The following is a 21,022-nucleotide window of genomic DNA, read 5'->3' on the forward strand; positions in this document are numbered from 1 at the left end:
CTCTGAAGTTGGATACAGGTGCAGAACTGTGCCTGCAAGCCCTGGATGTGATAGCTGCATCTAAATTTGCCCTCAATCTGTCTGGTTCAGTAGAGGCAGTCTTGTGAAGATAAATCATGTAAACAAGTTACAGTAATGGAATACTTATTTATGAACTGTATTTTCGAAGGCTTGTAACCACTGTTAAAAAGAAAGGTCTTGTTGTCTTTCAGCTTGTTAAGAAAATCCACCGGTTTTGAGTATGCACCTGCCCCACACAGGTAGCTAACACACTGGAGTGAGCAATCCATGTTGGCTTTCCTCCTTCGAGTGGTGGGGGAGGGTAGGAGCCTATTCTTTAAAATATGAGTGGCTTTTCCAGCTGAGTGCACAGCCCTTTACTTTGATGGAATGAGCGACAGAAAACATAAGACGCATGTTTTACTCCCTCGTATTTTCTCCACCTCTCCTCTCCTACTCTTTTTGGGCTAGCCATCTTTTTGTTTCTCTTTGCCTCTGGCCTTCCTCCTCTGGTGGGGGCTCTGCTTTTGCTTCGGCTTGAAGTGATAAGCCTATGGAAAATCCAAGCTCACCATCCACCACCCATGTCTCCCCTCTGAAAGTGCAGAAAAAGAAAATGCTTCCGACCCCCTGATTGGCAGAGGTGTTTACTCATTAATATCCTACCAAAGTGAACGATGTTTTCCCTGACGAGAACACTCTGTCATGCCGCCCAGACCTGTCAGCTGGGTGCAGTTCTTGCCAGACACCTCGGGCCCTCCCCCAAAGTGGGCTTTGAAAGGGCCTTTCGGAAACCCAGACAGAATGGCTTTCATCCTTTGGAGTACCTGCTAGTCCTGTCTGCCTCTGTACACATCCCCTGTCTCTACTGTGAGGTGGAGGCAAAGTCCCACACTGGAATCTTAGTGAGGACTGTTGGGCCACAGGGCAAGTGGAGATTCTAGAATGACATGTGGGAGAGCAAGAGCCATGTCTACCAGCTGGTGTGAATATTTTATTTATGTGTAGATGGAGACAGGAATCATGTTCATGTTTATGTAGAATGGTGTCTGCTAGATCCCAGTAGGTGAACCTTTCCCACAAGATCAACCCTGTAGGTGTTGTTCACTGCTGTAAACCTAGTGCCTGGACAGCACTACGCACATAGTAAATGCCCTATAAAAATCTGTTTAATGAGTAAAGGAGGAATCTTAGTGAGGCTTTCTAGTGTGCTGGACTTGGGCAGAGGCCATTTGGTGAATTGTCTCACAACATCTGGGAGGGGCTAGAGGAGTCTGAAGCCTCAGACTCTTCATGGCCCCTGGAGCCTACATTCAGATCTGCACATTCAGGCAAAGGACAAGGGGTGGGAGAGGGGACGAGTAGCAAGGAACCAGGCACGCATGCCTCCTCAGATATGGCAGAGGCATGTGTGCGTGCCCACAGGAATGATCCAGGCTGGGGGCATGCTTGCTGCTCTCCTTTCCAGATGTCACCAGGCTAGCCTGTGCCATCTGTGAGGGAGACTGACAGATTCAGTTCCAGGGCCTGGGGCCGAGGGTGAGGCATGTGTGCCCAGCAGTGACGACGGCCTCAGAGTCAGGAATCACAGAACCTAGTTTTACACGTGAAGAGAATGGTGCCATGAAAAGACAATTATTCAAGTGGTGTGAGTCAGCCATGCAGCTTCTGGCAATGCCAAGCAGGAGAAGGGAGTGGTGTGGGGAGTTTTCTCTCTTTTAAACAAAGCTCAGGCTGGATAGCAGAGCTCGCACCTGCATGTGGATGGCCTGGACTGCCGAATTCCTTTGTCTGAGCAACATCAGGAATGGGGGTGGTAGCATCAGACCAGAAAGGGAGAATCCAAAGATTCTTTAAGCTGGTCCTGTATTTGACCTTCACCGGATCTCAGCTGCTTCTCGGGAGGTTCCAGGTTCCCCTGTCTGGCCACCTGCGGGGTGTGTGGTAAATTAAAGGCAAGTACATGCTGGAGTCCGCAGGCCCCCTGAGCTGGGTTGGGGCATCGGCACTTCATCTGTGCTGCGCTTTCCCTAGCATACTTTCATTAAAGACCAAAACGCTTTCATTTCTGGAGTACTGTTCATGGCTGTTTTTCTTCTAAGGCTGCTTAGTCTGCTGCCAGGGCAGCCAGCCCTGGGTTGCCCACTTCATGTGGAGGGAGGTGTGAAGGAGACAGGACAGACCCTGCTTCCAGCTCATCCTCTGGGCTCTGGGGCCTGAGTGGTGTGGGTGGTCACTGTGGAGATGCCTGCTGAAGCCACAGGCTCATCTCCCAGATCTTCCTCCTTTTGTTGCTAGAGAGGCTAGAGGGAAAGGACAGTGGCAGGGTCTGAAATGGGAAGGGAGCAAAGACCAGGCCACAGACATAAGAACACCAAAGGTCGATTTGGGTTCAAGGACCCTTTTGTAAGTGGAATGAAAACTCAGAAAGATCACAAAGGCTGATTTGTTTTGTGCTGAAGATGGGCCAGCTCTAATTCTCATATCTTTTTCCTTTCTGAGCAGAGTGGAATCCCCTCCAATATTGATAAAACAGAGCAGGGACAATTTTGATAGCCTTCAGGTATTAGTAATTTTAAAATGTGGCCGAATTTAGACAGCAGCGGTATGGCTCATGTCTGTTTCACGTTCCTAACCAGGAGAAGGTTCGTTTTAATTGGTGGCATTTTTGTCTACTGTTCAGCTTGTCAAATCTGAAAGAGATAGAAGTTCAGTCTCTCTGCTTTGGGCAGGAGGAAGCAGAGGTCCAGAGCTGCCGAGAACGGTGGCCTTCAGAGCCGGGTCCTTTGGAGGGACTGGGCACGTGGCATACGTCGAGGGTCTTAGACTAGATGAAGAGGCACCAGCCAGATGGGACAGAAGGGAGTGGTGGTTTTCCAGGGTGTCAGGTCAAGTGGGAGGGCAGAAGCAGGTACCGGATCCGAGGGTGAGTCAGTCAGGTTACGGAGGCACAGACTCTGGGTGTGCAGGCAGAAGCAGACGAGGGTGTCTGGGCAGATGATAGTGCATCCCATCTTGGTTCAGGTAAACATAGGCAAGAGAGTCTGGGCCCTAAGCAGTTTACAGTTTGCATGGCTTCACCTGGACAGTCGGGGCTCTCCAGGCCACAGCATGTTAGTTTTGGGGAGGATGTCTGCCCTCTACTTTCATGTTCAGTATTTTTAATGGTGCTCCCTAGACTGGCAGTGGGGGAAAAACTGACTGAAGGGCTCCTTGTGCTGAGTTCTGGCACAAAGAGGAAGCCCAGGGCGAGGGTTAAGCCAGTGGACGTAGCCAGCCATGGCTTGGCAACCTGACACTTAGGAGCTGTGCGACCTCTGGGTGGTGACTCAACATCTAAGCCTCAACTTCCTTTGAAGTTGTTGTTGAATGTGAACGTGAGGCTGATCACTCTGCCGGCCCCTTGGAGGGAATTAAATTGGTGGTAAGGCCATTAGCACTAAGCCTGGCTCAGGAGCAGCGCTTACTATGTTTATAGGAGTAAAATACAATCTCTGTTCCTTCTGGGTCCAGAGTTTTCACAAGAGTCAAGTGCTGTCAGGAGGGGAACATCGTTAGAAGAGCCAGGGTCCCGATACTGAAGAGTTCACCAAGTCCTGTGGAGTGGTAGTTTAGAGGTTCAGAACTCTGCCCCTAAAGGCGAGAGTAGCTCTTTAGTTGAAATTGCCATGGGTCTGAAATACTATTTTTTAAAAGATTTTATTTATTTATTTGTCAGAGAGCGCACGAGCAGGGGGAGTGGCAGGCAGAGGGAGAGGGAGAAGCAGGCTTCTGCTGAGCAGGGAGCCCAATGCAGGACTTGATTCCAGGACCCTGGGATCATGACCTGAGCTGAAGGCAGACGCTTAACCAACTGAGCCACCCAGGCGCCCCTGAAATACTATTTTTAAAAGGGCTAGTGAGGTGAGAGAATGGATGGGCAGTAGGTTATTATATCTTATAGATGAGTTTTATAGTGAAAATGTCCAAACCTGTGACAAGACACCCACTGGTGGGCTTCACCAAGCCAAGGGCTTCTCTCCCCATGGGACTGGGGTAGAGGGGATACCATCCTGGGGAGCAGGACTGCTGTGGCTTCCTCAGGGCTACTGCAGTGAGTGGCTGCAGGTCCAGAGAGTGGTCTAATCCCAATTTTGGATGACATGTGCTTTCCTTTTTGTCCCCCAGGGGGCAGGTCCCAGTGAGATGAGCGCTGGTGTGGGTGAGGGAAACAGTGGGAGAGTTCTCATCAAACTGCTCCGTCTGCCGTATGGGCACCTACTGGCAACAAAAGTAGATTTAAGTGTTTATGAATTGTGGGGTCCTCATGGGTATAAGGTCTGAGTATCAGCTGGCAGTAGAACTCAGTGGAAGTGAGCCATTTTTGTGGGTGATAAGATTAATACAAAAGAGAAACCCTGTGATGACACTCAGAGTTATGACTTCAACACATCAACTCTGTAATCTGACCCCTTAGTCTTTAATGTGGTTCTATTTATTTCTCTACTTAAATATTTACAGCATCCCTCCTGAAAATAAGAATAATGATAATACAAAATTAATAATATTCATCATAATGGTGGTAATATCTATTTTTCAGTGTCTACCATATGCCACAGTCTTTGTTAGATGCTTTTTATCTACATCATCTCTAATCCTCACAATGAGCCTGTGAGAATGTTTCCCCTGTTTCACAAATGAAGAAATGGTGGTTCAGGGAGGATATGTAACTTTACACTCAAAAATCTTGTTGGCAAGCAACCAAACGTGGATTTGAACTAATGTCTTTTTCCTCTGAAGAGCCCTGCATGGGTTTTGAGTCAAAAGCTATTTTGGCATTATCAGAAATGGAATGGAATGAAGAATGTTACTCTTGGCCATGAAGCCTCAGGTTTCTCTGGCTTTTCAGGCTGTGTTCCTGAAATCTGTTCTTGAGAAGCAGAAAGCGGCAGAGGGGAGGGCTTCACATCTGCATCTAAAGATCCGAAAAAAGGCCATTCCTTGAACCTTGAGAAACATTTTGGGACCTGCTGTTTTCCCTCGGTCTCCCCTCCTTCCATCTGGGGCCTGAGCTTTGTATACCCTTCTCTCTCTGCTTCCTTCCCTCATGTTGCATATTCCCAAGCAAGCCCCACTGAAGCCCCTTGTATATATCTTCTCATGCCTACTGGTAGTAATATTTTTCTCCATGCCAGCAAAAAGAATTGGAACCTATTGGGTTTGAACCCATTTCCCTCCACTCTAATCCTATTCATTCTTAAATTTTTAACTCTTATAGAACCTCCCCGAAGGTTCCTTATAATCCCCTTGTCTTCTGAAATCCTGTATTTCTTTTTATTAGCCAAATTACACTTGCTGCCTGTGCCTTAGATATTTGTGTGCATGTTTCTCTTCTCACTCAATAGCTCATAAGGATTTGGAAGATGGGAGTTGTGCCCTCTGTTATCCCTGTGCCTCACACATAGTAGATGCTCAGTAATCATTATTGAATAAACAAAAGCTCCCCCCCCCATATTCCTTTTACTTATTATACCTAGCTACACCTCTGAGTCTTACACTGTCACTGCTGTCAGATGAAAATAGATTTACTGCTGTAGAGAGACCTGGGACAGCAAATGTGAATCTGATCAGACTCCTGTTCTAATACTGCCTCCAACTTTCCTCTGGGCTTCTTTAGGGAAATACAGGTAGCACTGTCCTCTGTGAATACTGAAGAGTGATAGGTTATTCAGATCTTCAGTGTTTGCTTTGGAATGTGCCATTGTGGGGAACACTGAGGAAGTTTTCATTCTGATCAGTTTCAAATTCAGGAACTCAAACTCCTTCCTTCCCCTGCTCTTCTCTCCCTCTTCAGAATGCTCCAGGGCCTCAGAATGTAGTACCGTCCACATGTCCCAGGTTGGGGGTCACCACACATCGGCTCCCATGAGACAGTGGGGACTGCCCAGTTACTAATTGATGAAGGGCCCTGCTCTGTCTCTGTGCTTGTTGCTGATTCAGGACCATGGACAAGGCTAAAGAAAGCTAATCCGGTTTTCCTTGTTCTTACCAGCTCACCTGTACTTTTGAAGACCAGAGAAGCTGAGAATTCTATTCTAGGCAAGTGAGAGAAGGAAACAAATGGCAGCCCTCTTCCTGGGGAATTCCACTCTTTGAATTATAAATCAGGCTCTCTAGTTGTCTAAAGTGACCTACACAGAGAGTTCTCTTTTCTTGGAGAAAAGGCCTTATGCATAGACCAGCCTGACACTTGCCTACTAATTGCTTCCCACTGGAATTTAACTTATTCAGGTTTTCCATTTGGGCCTTGTAGATTTCAGAGGGTCTTTATTGCCATTTTACTGCATATGGGCCTATTCCAATCGATATTCTTATATAAAACAGTGGAAAAAGCCATGATATTCTCTTCTTCCTTTGAATTTTTTTTTAGTATACACATTTTTATATTCTGCCTTTAAAGCTATTTCTGCTGCACAGCTGTTTTACCGAGACTCAGACTCCTACGGGCCCCACTCGGTCCAACACGTACCTTGAATATCCTTTCACAGTGTTTGATTTCTGCAGTCGGTTGTATAATGAGGAAGGAGTGTGCAGTGAGTTTGGAGATTCCTATTAACCAGGTCACCCATGAATCTATTTTTGTGCACTTCTTTATTAGAAATAGCAGGGAACATGATAATATTTAAACACAACTACTTATAGAAGCTTGGCTTAAAAAATACATCTTAGTAAGTTTTCTTTTCCCATTTGACATTTCAAAATGTTGTACTACATTTTCTCATCATCAAAACACCTCTTCTCCATTTGCATTCTGGGATGCGAATACAGACCATTACACATGACAATGGATATTTTGGATGGTCATTTGGATTTGTGATCCTCCACTTGATTAGACCATGTCTGAAATGTTCATTCCATTCTTGGCACTGCCTTTGAAGATGGGCCATAAAGAAATAGACACAGACCAAGATGATAAGTCAGGACAGGGGTTGAGAATAGATAGAAGAGAGTTATCTTCAAGTACTTGAGAGAGGATATCGCATGAAAAAGGAGAGTAGAATTTTTCTGTGTTGCACCCAAAGACAGAATGAATGAGTGAAGCTACAGTGGGACAGATTTTGATTCAACCTGAAAAACACCTAGCCACTAGAGTTGCCAGACTCTTTGGAATAGGTTGCCATGTTAGGTAGTGAGTCTCCAGGCACTGCAGGTGCTAGACTCCAGGCTGGCTGAGCTTTCTGCCAGGAATGAGCCTTCCACAAATAACAGATCCACTTCAGCTATGAGAGTCAGTAGTCCTTACTATCTGGCATTACTATTGGTACTCAGGGCATTGAAAAACCAGAGCTACCATTGTCTCTTAGGAGCAAAAACTGAATCCTTTTGCATTGTGAAAATCAAATGCTCTGAATGGGCCATTACAACCAAGGACAAAGATAGAAACTGAGTTTGTAATTCTTGAGGCAGGCAGCTTTTTATAGATACTTATTTTGTAGCCCAGCTATTTAAATGGCTTAAAAAATCACTTAAAATGTACCACCGTCCTCTATTTTGTTGTACTGGTCAAGACTTGGCCAACATTAGGATATTAGTAAGAATGTAATGATGATCCCTTTCAAATGAAGAGAGTTTACAGTTTATGTAGTACCTTCTCCTATATTTCTCCTTTTGATTTTCACCACAATTCTCTAAAAAGGCATGGCTAATATTTATCTCAATTTGTGTAGGAGGAAGCTAAGATCTAGAAGGTTTAGTGACTCATCGAATATCACGTGGCTGGCAAGTAGCATGAGACCTGAGATGGATTTGGAGTGTGGAAATTGGAATCATGCAAACCAGGAAGGATATATGGCCATGCCAATAATCAGTGATGTGACTTCAAACAGTCTCACAGATAAAATGAGGGTGTGGGAGCAGGATGAACTCCAAGGTTCCCACCACATCCCTGTTGTCTGAAATTCTCTTGCCTCTCCATATGTATGCTGTCTGGCATAGTCCTTACTTTTTACCTGGCTGGTGGGAGGTAAAATGGAGTGGAGTTTGTGGGTTGGAGGAAAGCATTTGGTTGTGCTGGTGTGCATTTCTATGGTGGTGACATTATGCTTCAGATGCTATGAGATACCTTTGTGACAGACTACCTTCACAAGCTTGAGACTCTTGGCTGCATTTCAATTCAGGGTTTGGAATTTAACGATATGTTTATTTACTTTTGTGGGCTCAACTGTGGTGCAGGATGGTGGAGGTGGCTTTTATGAATATCAGTAACCCTAAATGTGGAAGAGTGAGCGTGAATGATGAGGGCTCCTCACTTTAAAAGATACAAGCTTGCAAGAAAAGTTATAGTTGAGCCTGATTTTATTTTTTAATTCTGTAAGGATAGCTGTTGAACTCAAAACTAAATTTTGTATTGCTTATAAGGTTCTTGACAAAGCTAACTTGTTTCCATGTATTACAAAAGTAATATGTGTTCATTGTAGAAAATTAAAAAATAAACAAAATTACATAAACGATTACCTATAATCTCTGAAAGATAACTGCTATTAACACCTTGCTAAAACTTCCTGGCATTGGGGCTCCTGGGTGGCTCAGTTGGTTGAATGGCTGCTTTCTGCTCGGCTCATGATCCCAGGGCCCTGGAATCGAGCCCCACGTTGGGCTCTCTGCTTGGCAGGGAGCCTGCTTTTCCCTTTCCCTCTCCCTCTGCCTGCTGCTCTGCCTACTTGTGCTCTCTCTCTCTGTCAAATAAATAAAATCTTAAAAAAAAAGCTTCTTGGGATACTTTTCTTTGCACCTATACATATTTTAAAACAAATTTAGTATAATACTGTATGTACTGATTTGTAAACCCTTTTGTTAATGGTAAACTTTTTCCTATTTCATTAAATGTTCTCTTAAAGAAGAATTTGATTTGCATTTGGATTTGGGAGGCACTTCATATTCTAGCATGTGGATGCTAGACATACAGTCTCTTTATGTTGCATATATTGAGCACGTACAATATTTTGTTAATATAAATCACATATGAAAATATCCTCTCACATAAATCCTTGGCAGTGCATTAGATATAAGTTTGATTTGTCAGAAAGAGAAAACTAAAGGTGCATTTCTGTTTTGTAGGGTACCAGCAATTCTACTGGGCACTTATGAGAATATTATAAACTCTACACTCTACACTTACTGTGGTTAACTGACATGGTATCACCTAAGGTGTAGGGAGGTCTCCCCCACTGCTACCATCCTGGGGTCTGTTACTGTGCTCCTGGCTTTTTCACACAATTAATGTCCTGCATAAACATCAAAGCAGTGGACTCATTTTTCTTTTCTGTTGATTCTCCTTTAGCCTGATGAAGTCCTCCGATATCGATCAGGATTTATTTACAGACAGTTACTGCAAGGTGTGCAGTGCACAGCTGATATCCGAATCTCAGCGTGTGGCTCATTATGAGGTAAGGACAGCTTTTCCCATTCGGTGTTTTCAGTGGAAGAAAGAGGAAAGTGGACTGTGGTTGTAGGACTTGAGGACAGCTCCTTTTGGTCTTGGGGCAGGTTTTAAGAGCTACAGGGCTTGAGCCTTTACATTTACAGTCTGAGATCAGGCTGGGGCAAATGTGCATGTGTAGGGTTGGGATTGAGGCTTAGGGACGTCAGTCTCAGGCTCTGGCTGCTTCCCAGATTCTTTTTTTTGGGGGGGGGTACCTTAGCCCCTAGAGACTCAGTGGGCTTTCTCTACTTGTTAAATCTGTCATTGCTCATCCCTGAAGTTCCTTTCAGGGATACAGGGCATGAGGCATTAGTGCCAGCCTCCCTTTCCTTCTATGACCTTGAAGATAAGCTCAGAGGCCTTTTGTTAATCACCGTCCAGAGAGATGGCAGCATCAGTGAATCAGCACCAAATTCCTTTCACACGATGGCCACTGCCCTAAATGTGTTTGTCAGCATAAAGACTTCCCTGTAAAGTTATAACAGTTTTAAAATCCAAATACTCTTAAAGGACCTAATTCAGTGGCTTTGGCTCTTTAGAATGGACAAACAAATAAATAGCTGCCTTTCCATCTTCTGTTGAGAACAGAGAATAAGAGAAGAGAGGTTGGCCAATGTCTGGGGAGGGAACAAGGTGCTTCCCCTGGAGACAGAGGGAAGCTGGGAAGCCCCTGGATGCTGAGTGCTGCCCAGGGCATATTTGCTTTTTGAGAGAACATATACCAGTGGGAACATGAGTTTTCAAGTGTAATAACTTGTGATTAATTTTAGATTGGAGGGCTTAGCCAGCGATTTTCTTTTTGTCTGACAAGTCTGACAAATGCCAGTTGTCACTGTCACTCACCAGACTCCTCTGAGCCTCCAGTTCCTCTGTGCACAATGAAGAAAACAATATTAACATGCACATGTACTCGCCCAGAAACACAATAAACTGGCCCTGTGTACTTCTCAGGATTTTGTGGGGGACCAAACGAGACCTATTGAAATAATATTTGTGAAAATGCTTTGGAAGCTGTAAAGTGTGCTATAACATACGTGATTATATTGCTTTTCATTATTAACTCCATTGCAGCAATAATCTGATGAGGGCAAATAAAACTTGCTCTTCTGAGACAACTTTTAAGAATCAGAACCTGTGAAAAAAGTTAGCATATTCTTGTGTAAGTAGGCAATCAAGTGTTAGAAGTAAATGTGAACTTGAAAGAATTTCCTCAAATGGAAGATACCCATCTTTTGAAGTTAAGAACTTTCTAATTTCTGTGTATATTGCTTTGTAAACATACACGGTTTTATTAATATGATTTCCCCAGTTAAGAAAAATCAGGGAATTTGTTCCTGCTTCTACATTCCATAGCCTCCTCTTAGCCCTTTATGTTCTCCCTTTATTAGATTTTTTATGTTCATTTTTAATCATCTTACTAGATTCTCTAGGACAGAAACAGAGTTTTATTCATTTGATCTTCCGTAATTCCTGAAACAGTGCCTGCACATCCCAGATGCACACTTAGCATCTGTTTACAAAAATATTCTGGTAGCACAGTCCAGCACTGCTTTATTGTTACCTGAGCTAGAAAAGTAATGTCAGAAAATTGAAAAAAAAAATTTTTAAAGAAAAAGATCTTAGCTGCTCAATTAATGGTTTAGTTATTTGAACTCAAGTTTTCCTGTTACCACTCTGTATCCTTGCTGGGCACAGTTTAATTGTTTAGACGATGTGTTACTATTTGTTGCATGTAGCATAAATGAGATAGAGAAAAGAAAGCAATTACAATAGATCTGCAATTAACAGTGTTACACATCATCAAAACAACATTAAATGCATTGCTGTTAACTATGGATAGGGACTCTGAATGATGTTTCACTCCCTGCTTCCAGGCAGAGGTGGGGCACTGCAAAGCAGCTAGGGATGTGAATGGGGCTCATGCCTCATGAGAACTCTGGTCTTCTAGCTTCAGTCAGGAGGCTTCCCCAATCACTTCTTCATCTCTAAGAGGATGGCTTCCATCAGATGATTCTGAAGGCCATTTGAGAACTGATAATCTGATCCAATTCATTTGCCCCCTCCTTCCACATACACTCTCTCTGCTGAAATTGCATGAAGAGTGGGTCTCTATGGGTCTGAAATCCCCTCAATTCATTGAAAATGTTGTCACACTGAGTCTCAATGTTCTATCACTGATGTATTGCTTTAACTTGATTTTATTCAACTGGAAAATATTCCCAGCTTCCCTATGGGGCGAATCAAAAAGAATCTGCCGTGTACTTTCTGCATGTCCAGCACTATTAGTGTTAGTTATTGCAGGGGATTCTGAAGCTGTGTTAGAAATAGTCTCTGCCTCCAAGAAGCTCATAAACTTCGTTGGGAGAACAGCCATGGGTAGTTCAGTGTTGTATAAATACGTGTGTGATACTGAGAACGTGATCTGTAGAGTTCTGCTGCCTGCTCCTAAGGAGCTGCTGATCCGATGCGATATAAACAGTGTTAATTCTTCTGCCCATTTGACTTTCTGATAGCTGCCATGTCATGTTGTTAAATTTTTAGATCTTTTCATATGCCAAATTCTAAAGAGTGAGTCACCACCAAGAGCTACTGTGGTCAAAAAAGATTTGTTGGGTATGTCATGAACTAACTAGACCTTGATGGATGGGTTAAGTTAAGAGTTGCTGGAATGAGAAGTCTTGGTATCTCCAAGGAGCACTGCAGAAGCTGGGTTGGCAGGAGGGAGGATTTGTGTTAGGGAAGGGAAGTGCAAAGTAGTATGTTAGGGGTAGTGTGGGGTCAGAATGTAAAGGAAAGGGGATGTTGTACTCTTATGTGGCTCTTAAGCATTGGGGAACTTAACAGTATAATTGAGCATTTCTGAGTGACATTCCATTGGTAGTGATCAAGGTGTATTGTTGGGAAAAGAACAGCCTTCATATGACTTTTGCTATGAGGCTTGTGTGCCAGTCCTTTGAAATAAAAGAGAAACAGAACAGATGGGTTAATGCTTAATAGCTGCATGCTCCATTTAAAAGGCTGAACCTTTGTATAGGAGGACAGAAAAACCTAATATATGTCTAATGGACCAAACTCTTCCATGCTATATTTTTAAAATCTCTTTTTGCATATGAAATCCTGAAGTGGAAAAAATGGGAAATATAAAGACATTATTTTTCTTACTGCTAAGCATTAATAACATGTTAATGTTTTGGTGGAAAATATAATTAGATGTTGTCTCTGTTCACTGAGTCAATAGAACAAGTAGGCACAGACACAGAGGGGAAGAGACAGCTTTCACATGTACCTTTCAACATGCCTGGATATTATAGAGGTTAGAAATAGTTTCCCAGTTAGGCCACTTGAGTAGTTTGTTGTAGTTTTAAGTGGCTAAAGAATCATTTTCTGCAAAAGGAAAGGGTTGCTTACATGAGTGAAGGAGTGGTTTCCTGGCATTGTAGGAAAAAGAGGATTTGTATAGGGAAGGCCATGAGAAATGAAACCAAAAGGACAGAGAATTTTTTTTTTTTTTTTTTTTGAGTAAAGCTAAAGGAAAAATATGAATGAGCGATCTAGAAGGAAAGAGAGAGCTCTTGTTAGGCAAACCCAATGAAGTCGGGCATAAATGTGCCAGTCCCTGTGGCTTGCCCCTTCCTGTGAATGCTGATATCTCTTGTGTTGCTGTGCCATGTATGTAATTAATTGTTCCTTGCAAAATCAGTGGCTCAGGTGTCCTGGCACCTACAAACAGGATTGTAAGCTTCCTGAGGGTAGGCAAGAGTCATGCATTGAGTTTCTTCAATTATTTCTATAGCACCCACCCTAGAGTTTGGCCCATGGTTGTTGTTCTTGTAGGCTGTAGGTTGATGAAAAGGCTGAAGTTGGGGACTGGAGGAGGGAAACAATGGGTCAAGTTGAATGGAAGCATCGATGGGTACACCAGAGGAGGTATTGTTATACCTTGGGAGTCAGTCTGTACTCAGGATCTGGCCTTAAGGTGTAGGTGATGGTTTTGTAGTTATATAGGAAAGACAATTCTCTAAACTGATGAAAAACCCTTCAAACATTTCTGAATCTTGAAGTAATGTCAGTCCTGATAAATGAACCCCCATTAAGCCACCCAGGAGTGGCAGAATCCAGGATTGCTCTGTGGTCAGACACACAGCACACACAGAGGACTTACAGAGGCATGCTGAAATGGATTTTTCCTGTTTCTCTTGTTTTGATTGTCTTCCAATAGAACTTTGGCCTTCCCAGCTTCTGTTTAATGCAGGGGACTAGCCAAAGGACAATCTTCTGGTCTCTGTAAGTCGGGTAGTAGATGGGATGTAAGTGCTTTGTGGTTAGACCCAACAAGGTGAAATCTGAAGTTTCTCATGTGTGCTGATTAAAGCAGCATAATTTTCTATACTACCATTGCCTTTAAGGACTTTTCTCCCTCCATCTCTCATACCTTCTCAACTTTGCTTTTCCCTTTTCTTTTTTCTAATTGTCTGAGTATATATGCAGTCTGGACAGCTTCTTTCCCATGTTTGAGAGCTGTTGGTTAATATCATGTTATGTTTCTGCAGCCCATCATTCCTATCAGGTACTATATTAACTGCACTTGAGTTCTGTCAGGGCTCACTGGGTCAACAGCCATCCTGGGCATTGCAGGTGATATGTTCCTAAAGATGCAAATGCTAACTGGGTGAGGACAATAAAAGATCTTTATAGCAAGGTTCCTGTGGAGATGCTTCTTTGCACCGTACATTGAGAATCACTGTTTCAGTCTCTCCAAATCCCTTACAGTCATGACATGCTTAATTTCTCCCAGATGCTGTTGATACAATTATTGGCTCATTTGCCAAGGCTAAAGCTATTCTTGTTACCCTCTATAATGTCAGAGGACTTCAACCCATTCCCCATTGCCTACTAGTCTTTACCTCTGTTTCTTGGGACCATTTCATTGAAGACTCTTGAGATTCTATAAAATTTCTAACTATTATTGTATTTTTCTGTTGTTTTATTCCAGCAAGTCCAGTCATTTTATCTTTTATCAATTATCACTAGTCAAAATAGTTCACTGGAACACCAAATGAATGGTTAAGAGGCTACAGTGAAGAAAACAACAGTAGGCTGAATACTCTGGGCAACACACACATTGGCTAAGAGCCGCTGTCAAATGGTGTATGCTTAATGCTCATTGGTTAAGGGTAGGTAGAGTATGCTCTGCAGCATGAGTTCTCATTTGCTGAGAGCATATGACATCACTTAGGGGATTTTAGGAACCAGCTTGCATTCCTCTGGCTAGAACTCAATCACATGGTCCCACCTAGCTGCAGGAGAGGTTGGGAAAAATAATTTATTTGCGCAAGGAAATGAAATGGGTTCAACAAACACATAGGATCGTCTCTGCCACAGTCTACCCCTCTGTTCACCAAAAATCCATTCCATTTTTCTTTTAACACATAGAGTACATGTTCCTTCTCCTCAAGCCCTACCCAGTTTCTTTACTCAGCTCAAATTTCAGGGTCTCCAGGAAGGGAGTGTGTCTCTCCTCTTGGTCCTGCAGCTTGTGAGCAAAACAGAAATGTTACCTCTCCACCTCCTCCTTTAGAGTGGTGATGACAATGGTAATGTTTCTTATTCAGAAAAAGGAGGAAAAGAAGACAGAGAGTAATCACTGGCCCATAGCAAAGTTGGCATCCTGCAGGGCAGCCATTAGGAAGTTCCTCTTTTCAGAGAGTGGGGAAGTTCCCCAAATAGATTCCAGTCTTCCTCTGAGAGGGACTTTCTTGTTCATTTTTCTTAATGAGCCCTGGTTCTGTCCTCCACAGTTCTTCCCTTTCCATCATCCTTGCCACATCTGAAATGGATCTTGGGTCCTACACTTTCCTTGTGGACTGCCAGCATTCATAGCCCATTTCCTTCCTGAGACTGATTTAAGGCATACAGAATATTCAAAGACTTTCTAATTCAAAATAATAATTGCTTTAGTAATACAATTCTCTCAGTAATATAGAAAGCTTCTGATTTACTTTTTTTCAGAAAGCTTCATGTGTTGTCACCATACAATTCTTTCCTAGACACAATTTCAAGGCTGCTTGTTTTATTTTATTGCTTCCTCATCTCTGTGCCTCTTTCTGTTTTTCAGTTTAATCGTGGCCATCTTCAGGTTATCTAAAAGTAGGCGGAAAGATGACATCCTTAATCCAATTTTTGCCAAAGTCCTGAGTCACAATATGCAACTGGGAAGTCTCACTGGGTCTTCAACATATAATGTCTTCTGCTACGACATCTTTCATTTTTGGTTACTGGAAGCAATTAACAAATGACTTTTCTAACTAGGTCCCAAATTTCCAGAATAACTCTTCTTTTTTTACTTCTATGTGCTTATGTGCCAGTTACACATTATAGTTACAATTAGTAACAGACAACAGATATCAAGTGTTCTGTTTTTCCATCCTCTTCTGGTTCTTTTGGAATTATAACCCTCTCCTAGCATAGAACCATCTAGTTCCCCTACAACAGTAAGCTCAATGGGCAGGTGGTCTACATTCCATGGTATCGTAGTCAATAGTTTTGCCGGTGTTTTGCCACTGTATAACCTGGAACTGCTGTTTTTTCCCTACTTACCATCCATCTGAGCTAAGTCCATGTCAAACATTTAAGTTTTTTATTATGCGAGAACCTCCATTTCTATGTTGGACAAGGTAGGCTAACTCTATTAATAAACAAAGAAGTAAAAATTATTTATTACTCACATTATAGCCCATTGTGGGTTTCCAAAGGGGGATTTTGTACCTCACAATCATTTAAGACTCAAGCTGATAGAGGCTCCACCATCTTTGCTCCTGACACTGCCCTGATGATCAAAACCCAGCTGGCACCTGGGGGACTGATGGGCAATGTAGGTGATTTGTGCAGGACATTTTGGGGGGCCAGGCCTGGAAGAGGCATCATGTCCACACACATTCTATGAGCCAGAACTCAACTGTGTCTTCTTCTGACTGTATGAGAGGCTGGGAAATGGGCTTAGGTATGTGCCCAGGAGGAAAATGGAACCAGTGTGGTGAGCACATAGCGTTGTCTCTGTGTACTATATGTGTGTGGCACTACAGGGCACATGGTGATTAGGACTTTCTTTGGGTATTTTGGTGATGAAGTGGAGGTGGAGAAGAAAGGGAAAGAGAGGAAAGCCCATGCATCCCAAAGGGAGTGGGCTTGGCAAAGAAACATAAACAATTCTGGAAATCAAGTGTCTGGGGGCTGCCATGAAGATGATGCCTATTCATTACAGTGCTCTGTAGGAAACTGAAGCAAACGTGTTGTTTGTCTAAAAGACAAGGGAATTATATGCTATCAAATTAGGATTTTCTCTCCAATTCCTCTGACGTAATTGGTCAAGCACAGAGCTTTTCCAGTTGGAATTTGGGGCCTGTGTAGTGAGTGGCCTGTCTGACATGTAGGATTTCCCTTCTGCTCCACCTTTTTGGGCTTAGACAACTGGTCCCCCAGGCCCTGAACTCTGTGGCCCTCAGGCATTGAATGGTCTGCCCTTTCCACGCTCTGGTGGTCTGGGAGCAACCTCTGCGGGGTCCAGTTGTGTGCCAAGGCTGAGGGCACATACGTGTATCTCGGTGTCTTCTAAAGATGGATGTTTGGAAGAAATTTCCATGTGCTTTGCCTTGTAAGAAACGTCGTTCCTCTGCTGAGAGGCTAGCTTATTATTGGCAGTTGACTCTTTAATCTTGTTTCCTGCTTTGCTTTCGCCACCAAATTCATAGCCATGTCCAGCAACTAGACAATGTAGGATTTTACTGTACTCACTTTACCTCTGGATACTATTATTTTATTTTCCCTGTTTTATTTTAAATCCATATCCCTCAATTATTTATTTTATCCTTTTGCATTAGATGTAGATGTTACTTGATCTGTTACAGTCTTTGATGAAAGTAGTGGGGTATAAATATATAAATATTTAATCTTTTTATCTTAGCATTTTATTCCTTTTTTGAAGTGGCAGTAAATTCATGTGATTCAAAATTCAAGAAGCATGAAAGAGTGCGTATGTGAAAAGTCTCCCACCTATCCCTTAGCTCCCCAGTTATTCTTCTCAGATGAAAACAGTGTGCCAATTTTCTTTGAAATATTCTATGCATATAGATGCAACTTAATTTTTCCTTTGAAATATTTTCTGCAAATGGCGGCACGCTAGACCCTCCATTTTTTATTTGTTTTAATCATGGCATAGATCTCCTTATATAAATATAATTCATAAAGAAATATTTACTGAATTGACTGATAACTCCTTGGTAGCACTGAAGTAACCAGTAGAAAAAAAAGACTTTCTCCCTGTGAACACTCATTGAGTGAGGCACGGATCTGTTGATTTTCAGATCCCAGCCTGTGCTGGTTGGTTATTGACAGTGACAATTTTTCTTCCAGCTTTCCAAACTCCCAGCATTTACTTGAAAACATATGCATTCCTGACCTCTTCATCACTAAGCCATCTGGGCTTGTTGATTTCTTTTTTTTTTTAAGATATTAGCAGACAGAGGATTCTTAAAGGCTAATGACCTAAGTAAGTGGGCTTGAGTGTTGATTTAAGCCATGTGTCTTTGTCTACATTTCTTCTGTTAGTGGGAAAAGGTGTTGAGGACAGCATGGTTCCTCCTTCTCTGTGATTTGGGAATTTAATTAGTTTCTTCAGGCTTTTTCTAAGATGACTTAATTTTGAGTAGTATTTTTCTAACTTTGAATTCCATCCCTTTCTCTGAGGATCATATAAAGACATAAATGTACCTCATTGGGAAGTGCCCATGCCACCCCCAAATTGCTTCCTCCTGTGCCTACTACTCCTGTCTCCTTGCTCAATCCTTCAGGGGTCCTTGGTCTCTGGGACACCACCACTATGCTAGCTGCTAAAAAGGCTCTTACGTCCACTCTCTACTGTTTCAAATATAGAAACAGTCCTTCCTTCACCTTGAAAAACCTACAGGAAGTTTGAAAGTTTTTAGATTTTACTAAGAAAATAGGAAAAATAGAACAAAGCTCTTTTCTATCTGCTACCAATCTTCCTCCTCTGGGCTTCTAGAGGACCCGTTCTGGCCTTGCAGTCACAAACTTTGCCTCTGACCTGGAATGTTGCCCTGCCTTCTAATCCAAGAAATCCTACTCATTTCATGTTTTCATTAATTCTTTGTAGCTATTGACTTACTGCAAATAAGTCTATCTTCTGGAAACTAAGCTTCCAGGTTCTGCCTGAACAATGCCTCTTATCTAATTCCCCACAGTTCTATGGCCCTAAAGCCAGCCCCCATGTTTAACCTAGGAGCCCTTCGGGATGCTGTCATTTGCTTTAAAGCCCAGAGCAATGTCTTCATCTTTTTCCACTTCATGGAAAAGTTCATGCTCCCTTTTGGCTCACCTGCTAAACTCTGTTTTCTATCCATGGAGTAAATTCATTCTTAGCTTATCCTCAGAGCAGGCAAAGCAGGGCTGAGTTATAAAAAGAGCTTTGGGTGTAGTCCAAGGTCAGAAGGCCTGTGTTGTAAGTACAATCTTAATGAAGTCACCTAACCCTTTCAGATTTTAGCGCTTTCTTCTGTTACATGAGAAGCTTCAGTCATCTTTCGTTTTATCCCCACTCCTCATACCCGTCGCCACAGGTAACTATTTTATTAGGTTTGACATGTTCTTTATTTGTATATGTTCTTTAAAATATGTATTGCTTTGTGGGCATGCATACTTTTATTTCAGATTTTATTTATTTATTTATTTATTTATTTTTACTTTTATTTCAGATTAGCTTTAGATTTACAGAAAAATTACAAACACAGTATGGAGTATTTCTGTATACCCTGACCCAGTTTCCCATATTATTAACATCTTGCATTACTATGGCACATTTCTCACAGCTCATGAACCAATATTGATATGTTATTATTATTATATAACATACATTATAAAGTTTGAGGTCTGTACTTTATTTAGATTTCCCTAGTTTTTAACCAAATGTCACTTTTCTGTTCCAGGATCCCATCCAGGATTGCACATTAAATTTAGACATCACGTCTCCTTAGGCTCCCATAGACTGACAGGTTCTCATACTTTCCTTGTTTTTGATGGCCTTGGTAATTCTGAGGCCTACTGGTCAGGTATTTAGTTGAAAGACCCTCAGTGGAGATTTTCTGATGTTTTTCTCATGATCAGTCTGGGGTTCTACGTTCTTGGTGAGGAAGATCTCAGCGGTAAAGCGCCATTCTCATCCCATCATGTTGAGGGTAGTATTATCAACATGACTTATCACTGTTAATGTTCCCCTTGATCTTCTAGGTCAAAGTGGTCTTTGTCAGGTTAATCCACTGTAAATTTACTCTTTTTCTCCCTTTCTATAGTGTGCTCTTTGGAAGGAAGTCATTATGCACAGTGTAGGCATGTATTTTTAATGTATACAAATGGCGTCGTGATGTGAATCTCATCCTTATCGTGTTATTTCAGTCAGCAGCGTGTTTCTAGGAACCATTCATGTTCCTACAAGATGTCGAATGTCTTGCTCCTGACTGCTGTGCAACATTCCGTGTATCATATTTTGAGTTCCCATTCCTTCAGGGTTGGATACTTAGGTTGCTTCTAGTGCCCCCGCTCACAGTGCTCACCCAAGCAACATTGTGACAAACATCCTTAAACAAGTTTCCTAAAGAACCTGTGTGGGAATTTATGTGACCTGGATGTACAGGCAAGAGTGGAACTAGTGCGCAGAAGTCATATTATTCCTTATTTGTCTAAGCCTTGCTTAGTAGTGAGGTGCTACATAAGGGATCCCATATCTATGTCTCTGTCAGCAATCGGCTTTGTTCAGCTTTCTCACTTTTTTCTGATCTGCTTGATATTTGATATCTTGTTATTTTAAATTGCCTTTCTCTAATTATTATGAAGTCTGAACAACTTTGTGTATACTTTTTAGTCCTTTTGTTCTCTCTCTTTTTTTTTTTTTGGTGATTTCTGTTTATATCTTGTGTCAATTTTTCTCTTGCTATTCTAGTATTTTTCTGTTTGATTTTCTCATATATTTCTTATTGGATTTAGGCATTGCAGATATCTTCTGTTTGGTCATCTTATTAAAAGTTTTCATGATCCCCTTTATTAATTTTGTTTGTTAAGCTTGCCAGTTTTTATGTGATAAATTTAACAAACTTTTTGCCTTTACACTTTAAGAAGTTCTTCCCACTGATAGATCACAAAAACATTAAATATACTAGCTTCTATTAATTTGACACTTCTATTTTTTATATTCATGTCTTTAACTCTATTTGGAGCCTGCATTTATATATTGTATAAGGTAGGAATCCACTTTGATTTTCCTGTGTGTAGTTCACCAGTTTTCCTACCACCATCTACATCCCCTTCTTTCCCATAATTTGTGGTGTCACTTTTACCGTATGTTAATTTTCTTCAGGTACTTGACCCCAAATCAGACCTTTCTATACTGTTCTGTGGTCCTATTTGTCTTCATCTGGGCCAGTCCATGCTGTACTTAATTACCATCCCTTGGAATTATGTTATAATATCTGAGAGTGACCAGTCATATCTCTTTCC

General features: G+C 42.1%; 1 protein-coding gene across 4 annotated transcripts in view; it reads left to right on the forward strand.

The window, feature by feature from the left end:
* The window catches only part of ZMAT4 (zinc finger matrin-type 4), a 353,920-nt gene that overhangs the window by 56,303 nt on the left and 276,595 nt on the right, over positions 1–21,022 (forward strand). For all 4 annotated transcript variants that reach the window (XM_032413353.1, XM_032413355.1, XM_032413354.1 and 1 more), the window contains one exon: positions 9,320–9,425. In XM_032413353.1, the coding sequence (XP_032269244.1) occupies positions 9,320–9,425 (106 nt within the window). The remainder of the gene's footprint in view (positions 1–9,319; positions 9,426–21,022) is intronic.

The sequence above is a fragment of the Phoca vitulina genome, unplaced genomic scaffold (genome assembly GCF_004348235.1).
Source record: "Phoca vitulina isolate PV1807 unplaced genomic scaffold, GSC_HSeal_1.0 scaffold15, whole genome shotgun sequence".
Classification (NCBI taxonomy): domain Eukaryota; kingdom Metazoa; phylum Chordata; class Mammalia; order Carnivora; family Phocidae; genus Phoca; species Phoca vitulina.